This window comes from Podarcis tiliguerta (assembly GCF_965153285.1).
Source record: "Podarcis tiliguerta genome assembly, chromosome: 5".
In the NCBI taxonomy this organism is placed as follows: domain Eukaryota; kingdom Metazoa; phylum Chordata; class Lepidosauria; order Squamata; family Lacertidae; genus Podarcis; species Podarcis tiliguerta.
The window spans coordinates 86,244,783-86,252,716 of NC_139538.1; the positions used below are offsets into that span (position 1 = coordinate 86,244,783).

A 7,934-nucleotide genomic window follows, 5' to 3' on the forward strand; every position below is an offset into this window, starting at 1 on the left:
CGACATTTGCGCTTTCCCCAAAAAGCTCTTTGATGGTCTGCCAGAACACAGATCCCTTGAACTTAATTCTTCCTCCGCTTAAGTGAGGTGACTTCTTCATTATTCTCTTGAGGTTACAAGCAAACGCAGGTGATCCGTATTAATGATCCATTGGCCTAACACTACGGTTCTAAAAATAACGTTGGAAGGCTGCCCTCCTAGAAAACGAGGCCAGGACAAATGAGACAAGCTTGCCCATTGTCCGATTCTGTTCGGGTTCCTGCAATTTGGCAACTATTGTTGATGCCCCCAGTATAAATTCACAAACAATGTTTGCAAAGCCTCAGAGGTCTCCGGACGTGTGGGACGCCTCTGTGATGGTGAGTCACTCTCTTCTGGAATGTATGGTGTTAGATTAAGAATGTGATATATATATATACTTTCATGGAAGCAACTCGTGATGACTTCAGTACTTTCAAATATCACTCTGATCCTTCGCAGAGTTAGGCAGTTAGGCACACACAAATTCATTGATTTAAATTGGCTTAAGGGTTCCTAGGGATGTATAAGGCATTGATTTGTGTTCTGCTCTGCAGTCTTTTCATACAGCTCCGTTTCTATTCTTTTGCAGTCCAGCTTCTGATGAAACTATTATTATTATTATTATTATTATTATTATTATTATTATTATTATCATCATCATCATTTAAATTTGTATACTACTCTATACCCACAGGTCTCAGGGCAGTTATGTCATTAAACTCTCCATCTACTAAGATAATAATGCAGTCGGTTGTCAAACGTACAGTGGTACCTCGGGTTAAGTACTTCATTCGTTCCGGAGGTCTGTTCTTAACCTGAAACTGTTCTTAACCTGAAGCACCGCTTTAGCTAATGGGGCCTCCCGCTGCTGCCGCGCCGCCGGAACACAATTTCTGTTCTCATCCTGAAGCAAAGTTCTTAACCTGAGGTACTATTTCTGGGTTAGAGGACTCTGTAACCTGATGCGTATGTAACCCGAAGCATATGTAAACCGAGGTACCACTGTAATCCTTTCTGGAAGCCCATTCGGCTTCTGAAATGTTCGACAACCGAGACACGGCTTCCGATTGGTTGCAGGAGATTCCTGCACTCAAGCGGAAGCTGCGTCGGACGTTTGACTTCCAAAAAATGTTTGAAAACCGGAGCATTTACTTCCAGGTTTTCAGTGTTTGGGAGCCAAAACATTCCAAAACGGAGGCGTTCGGGATCCAATGTTTGGCTGTGTTATAATTGCATCAATCCACACCAATGCGAAGGAAACAGTATGCAAATCTGTGGGAGGGGGCCATCAGCCATGGATCATTTGTGAACAGCAAATACCCAACATATTATTTGGATTGATATCCATCCTGCGTGTGGGATGAATAAGCGAACATTGTCAATTTCCATTCCCGTCAGAATTCTCTGACCTCTCTGGGCGCCTAACCTTCTATTGGGTCAGTGGTCATGGGTCCTAGGAAAGGAAAAGAAGGAGCAATGCCTCAAATGGTCCTAAACAATGATGGTTGAGCATTTTGTTGTTGTTGTTTAGTCGTTTAGTCATGTCCGACTCTTCGTGACCCCATGGACCAGAGCACGCCAGGCACTCCTGTCTTCCACTGCCTCCTGCAGTTTGGTCAAACTCATGCTGGTAGCTTCAAGAACACTATCCAACCATCTCGTCCTCTGTCGTCCCCTTCTCCTTGTGCCCTCTATCTTTCCCAACATCAGGGTCTTTTCCAGGGCGTCTTCTCTTCTCATGAGGTGGCCAAAGTATTGGAGCCTCAGCTTCACGATCTGTCCTTCCAGTGAGCACTCAGGGCTGATTTCCTTCAGAATGGATGCGTTTCATCTTCTTGCAGTCCATGGGACTCTCAAGAGTTTCCTCCAGCACCATAATTCAAAAGCATCAATTCTTCGGCGATCAGCCTTCTTTATGGTCCAGCTCTCACTTCCATACATCACTACCGGGAAAACCATAGCTTTTACTATACGGACCTTTGTTGGCAAGGTGATGTCTCTACTTTTTAAGATGCTGTCCAGGTTTGTCATTGAGCATTTTACTTTCATACAACTAGGATTATCTTCCTAGGAGCAGCCTTCTCCAAGCTTTGGCTCTCAGTGTTTTTGAACCAGAACCTGCTTCGTTCCTCAGCACTGGCCAGGCTCTCTGGGGGGCGATGCTGGTTTTGGAGACCCAAGGTTGGGGAAAGGCTGTTAAAATTTTTTAATCTTCAGCAATATTTTTAGACTTCTTCTTTTGCCTTCTATGGTGTCTGCTGCTTTGCATGTGTATTCCAACAATTCACTGTAACAACTGAGACGCTTGTTCCAATTTTTTCTCACTCTCTCCCACAGAAGTTCCTGCTGTTCTTCTTCCTGGTCCTTGCCCTCTTGGGGACCTTGTGTAATGCCCAGTGCTCAATAAAACCAGCTGACGAAAAGGGTAAGAATTCAGTGTTTGAATGTTGCCATGCTTAGAAAAACAGGATTTACGGAGGCAGAAGATGCTCCTCACGATTTTTCTCCAGCATGATCTAGGGTTGCACAAGAAGGACAGTCCCATGAGTTACTCTGATGCTACTCAGAGTAATTGCTGGAGAGATGTCCTGAGCTTAGAGTCTGTCTTTGCAGCCAGTGAGAATTGAGCCTTTTGCTATCTATATCGCCCAATTCCACCATATGAGAGGTGTGTCTTCTGATTCTACGGTTATGCTCTACTGCAACCTTTGCCAGGTGTTTTGGATTACAGTTCCCATCAGGGTTAGGAAGAAGGAACTGGACATTGACAGTAAATTTAGAATTTGGCATATTCGGAGTGAATATGGGCTTTCAAAACCTTTTGCCGGGTTGGGAAGCGGCAGGCACAATATCAACTCCACTTTACCTGTATTCAAAGTTTGGCAGCTTGGGGGACCAGAGGTTTGGCAGCAAATAGTGGGACCAGAGGCAGCAGAAGGGCCAGGAAGAGGAGAGAGAGAGGGAGGGAGTGAGAGAGAGAGAGAGAGAGCTGGCACAGGTAGATCTGGCTGGCTGTTTTTGTGTAAACAGAAGTGATGTATAACACAAGAAGAAAGAATGGATGTTCTGAAGCTGAGACCCACACCGTGGCCTCCAAGATATTCTAAATTCATTCATTTATTTATTTGACAGGGCTTATTTATTTGACAAGGCGCTGTGGGTTAAACCACAGAGCCTAGGGCTTGCCGATCAGAAGGTCGGTGGTTTGAATCCCCGTGACTGGGTGAGCTCCCGTTGCTCGGTCCCTAGCAGTTCGAAAGCACGTCAAAGTGCAAGTAGATAAATAGGTACCACTCCGGCGGGAAGGTAAACGGTGTTTCCGTGCGCTGCTCTGGTTCACCAGAAGTGGCTTAGTCATGCTGGCCACATGACCCAGAAAAACTGTCTGCGGACAAACGTTGGCTCCCTCGGCCAGTAACGCGAAATGAGCGCCACACCCCAGAGTTGTCTGTGACTGGACTTAACTGTCAGGGGTCCTTTACCTTTTTAACATTTATATAACAGCTTGATGGTAAGAAAAAGAAGCTCAAAGCAGTTCATAAGTGAATAGCAAAAAAGTCATGGACAGGTGGACTGAAGCTTCACTGAAGCAAGTCGTCTTGTAGCAAGCAAAAACCCCAGTTTCTGACTTTGGTTTTTATAAATTTCTAGAGTCCGACCAGCATTGTTTGTTTGTTCTGCACATTTCAGGATGCTTTAAACATGGGAGGTGGCACCGTGTGAATGCTGTGTGGAAAACTAACAACTGCCAAAGATGTGAATGCAAACCAAAAGAAATGATATGCTGCAGCTTGTAAGTTCAAGTTCTAAAAACAAGTTTATGGGTTTTTTGTGTGTGTTTTTAATGCTGGCATTTCTTTCTAAGTACCCAAGAACATATGAGACATGTGGTTACATATGCAACCCTAGTTTATCCGGTACATGCTTGGGGCTGCAATGCGATTTACCTGCGAGTAACCCCATAGAATTCTATGGGACTTGTTGTTGTTTAGTCGTTTAGTCGTATCCGACTCTTTGTGACCCCATGGACCAGAGCACGCCAGGCACTCCTGTCTTCCACTGCCTCCCACAGTTTGGTCAAACTCATGTTAGTAGCTTCGAGAACACTATCCAACCGTCTCGTCCTCTGTTGTCCCCTTCTCCTTGTGCCCTCCATCTTTCCCAACATCAGGGTCTTTTCCAGGGAGTCTTCTCTTCTCATGAGGTGGCCAAAGTACTGGAGTCTCAGCTTCAGGATCTGTCCTTCCAGTGAGCACTCAGGGCTGATTTCCTTCAGAATGGATAGGTTTGATCTTCTTGCAGTCCATGGGACTCTCAAGAGTCTCCTCCAGCACCATAATTCAAAAGCATCAATTCTTCGGCGATCAGCCTTCTTTATGGTCCAGCTCTCACTTCCATACATCACTACTGGGAAAACCATAGCTTTAACGATACGGACCTTTGTTGGCAAGGTGATGTCTCTGCTTTTTTTACTCCAAATACAGTAATTTTTTTCCTCTTTTGCAACTACCACCTGCTACTTATTGCATCCCAAGCCAACATATCCCAATCAACCATCACATATAAAATACCAGTCAACACTACCTTTCTGCACATTTAATTTATATTCAGTAACGATTTGGGACTCTTGAACATTGAGAATAAAATTATTTTGTTTATATCCTTAAAAATTGACAACATTGCTTTCACTTCGAATTCTCCCCTCTCCTTTGTGGTGTGAATTACCTCAGCCACCAAACTCATTTGGGGCTAGTGAATTTTGCATTGGCATCTCCAGCTAAAGCACCTCTTTAACGTTCCTCAAGAGTAGCATAAGAGCCATCTGTTTGTACTTTCAGGACTGAATGAGGCTAAGCAGATTTCTCTCCTAGGTTAGCTAATGACATGGAAATGTGGGCCTCAAAAGGCCAGTTCAGGTGTTTGAACTTTGGCACATGTTTTCAGCCACTGCACTTGCAGACCCTCCAAGTGTCCCGGATTGCCAGGGATAGTCCTGGATTTACAAAAGCTGTCCCCAGGGCTTTTTTCCCCCTACCAGAACTCAGTTCCAGCACCTCTCAGGTGGGCACCATTGCCATTATAAGAAAACAAGGGTGAGTTTATTATAAGAAAAGTTCATGGTGAGTTCCAGCAACTTTTTTTCTAGAAAAATAGCACTGGATGTCCCTATTTTCATCAGAAAAATGTTGGAAGGGACATCTCTGTTTTCATTGGGAAAATGTTGAAGGGTATGGAATAGGACAGGCATAGGCAAACTTGGCCCTCCAGATGTTTTGGGACTACAACTCCCATCATCCTTAGCCAACAAGACCAGTGGTCAGGGATGATGGGAACTGTAGTCTCAAAACATCTGGAGGGCCGAGTTTGCCTATACCTGGAATAGTAAAGGTGAAGGTACCCCTGCCCGTACGGGCCAGTCGTGTCCGACTCTAGGGTTGTGCACCCATCTCATTTAAGAGGCCGGGGGCCAGCGCTGTCCGGAGACACTTCCGGGTCACGTGGCCAGCGTGACGAAGCTGCTCTGGCAAGCCAGCACCAGCACAGCACACGGAAACACCGTTTACCTTCCCGCTATAAGTGGTACCTACTTATCTACTTGTACTTAAGAGTGCTTTCGAACTGCTAGGTGGGCAGGAGCTGGGACCGAAGACGGGAGCTCACCCCGCCACGGGGATTCGAACCGCTGACCATATGATCAGCAAGTCCTAGGCACTGAGGTTTTACCCACAACGCCACCTGCGTCCCATACCTGGAATAGGATGTTCCTATTTTCATTGGATAAATATTGGAGAGAGTGCACTTGTATGTAAGATTGCTGGAAAGTAATGCCTGTAATAATTAATATGTCAGGTTAGAGATTGTTTTCTGCCATTGAATGCATTTGCATGCCTCTGAAGTGGTTCATCGTCTTGAAGGAATGGGTTTCAATGAAGGAATGGGTTTCTGTGCAGTAAGTCTGAAATGGGACCCAAAATCCTCATTTTTTTCCCTTCTCCAAGGGAGCATTTCTAAAATGCATTAACTTGAGCTCTTGAGTCAATGCATAAACAGAAAGCCAGCTGTATAAACAAGTGCTCAAAGCCCTCTCCTTTATCAGTTCGTGACGGCAATGGATGGCCTTGCCAGTTCCGAGTGGAGCAGGGATGGCACGTCTCGGTCTTATCTTACATCCTGACCACAAAGATGCACAGACCTTGTCAGGTCTGACAAGAGACCCGGGAACGGCGCCAGGAGTGCTCTTAGAGTTGGTGACCTCCTGCCCTAATATAAGAGTATAGGAACAGGAACAACCTTTTATGGTCAAGGGTACCGGAACAGGAATATCTGTTTATGGTCATGGATGTCAACTTACGTGTATAAGCTGACGTGGTTGGATTCCTGGGGAAGGGGGGAGAGGGTGCCTGGAGAATATATATACTGCATGAAATTTCTCATTTCTTTGGACTTGCTGTGAACTGACCACACAAGTGCCTTCTGCTATCCGGAGAGCAGAATAAATTCTTTCTCTGAATCAACCTCGGTGTCATTTGACTTCCTTTCTCCCTCCCGGGAGCAACACAGACCCCACCAATCGGTATAGTCTAATCAGGCTACAGTCTAAATTCCATTCCTAAAGTTTAAAACCACAAAAGCTGTGGCCTGCTGGAGACTGAGCTGATTTAGACTCTAGTCCTCTTAGTTTCCCTATCATCTCCGCCATATGGCCTGACTATTTGTCTTCATTGTTTATAGAGTTTTCAGACCTATCAACTACGACAGGGAGAAGTGTGTTGCCATGTTCCACAAGCGAAGCTGCTCTATCCGTGTGGTGAACAAGACCGATCCTGCAAAACGTTGTGAGGTCTTTGCTGGCGTTGGTTAACACCTGTCTGTGGGTTTCTATTCCGGCCGGGTCTTTTAGGAAGACAAGGGGCAATAGGCCAAGGAATGTAATTCTTCACATTTATTTAGGGAACCACAAATGTACTAATTTCAACCTTTCCTGGTTATTATCTTCTCAAATACTCCACCTCTATTACCAAGCAGCTTCTGATTTTGTAAGATGAGTTCATGCATTGTTTTGTGTTTTTTTAATCAAAAAAAGAATCGCAGCTTGATTACTCAAATGCACCAAAAAGCTATCATAGATCACTATGCAATGATTTAGTTTGATTTCCTGGTCATTCATTATCTAGTACAGTACTTGAAACAAAAATTCCCCTGTAGGAACAAGCTACAGAAAACATTCTCTAACTACTCTAGGATGAAAATATTGGAAAGCAAACTGAAATTTTTCAACATGGGAACAATCAGGTGTCAAATATCAAAAGGAAAATATATCTTTCAACACTTCAATTAATATTAAACCTCAAATATCTGAAAGTCCATCTTTATCTCTTCAGACCAACTTCCATATTAAGATAAGCTGAAAGAGATCTTTTGGTAGTTTCAGCATCCAAAGAAATGGAAGAAATGGTGATCTGGGAGAGAGATTTGTCTGTGGTGAGGGATGTATGAATATGCCTGAATCCATTCCAATATTCATTTGAACTAACATTTGGTATTTTCTATTCTACTGCGACTGGTTTATTTTGCATAAGTTTGCGTTCTGTTTTTTATTTAGGATACAATAGAAATACATATCCCAACCACCAACAGATATTTACAAATCCAGTACTTTCCCTGTGTGTTCCAGAGGGGCAGCCCCATTAGCATTTTGCAGCAAAAATAAATAAAGAGCTTTAAAGACAAAATGAACTAAGTGGCCCACCACAAAGCCATCCGTGGCCGCAAACCTAACAAGGGGCAGGTCCACACCACACACATCTAATGCACATTTAAAGCACATGATTTCCCTCAAAAAAAATCCCAGGAACTTCAAATGATACGAAACCTTTTGTGCAAAATTGTTAAGAGAACCAAGTAGCCCATTT

General features: G+C 44.1%; 1 protein-coding gene across 1 annotated transcript; it reads left to right on the plus strand.

Annotated features, from left to right (window-relative positions):
* Positions 1-234: 234 nt before the first annotated feature.
* On the plus strand, positions 235-6,892 carry MSMB (microseminoprotein beta). The gene is made up of 4 exons (XM_083440665.1): positions 235-359; positions 2,359-2,446; positions 3,712-3,814; positions 6,754-6,892. The coding sequence occupies exons 1-4, from the start codon at positions 309-311 to the stop codon at positions 6,881-6,883; spliced, it is 372 nt and encodes a 123-aa protein (XP_083296791.1). The 5' UTR covers positions 235-308; the 3' UTR covers positions 6,884-6,892.
* The last annotated feature ends 1,042 nt before the right edge of the window (positions 6,893-7,934 follow it).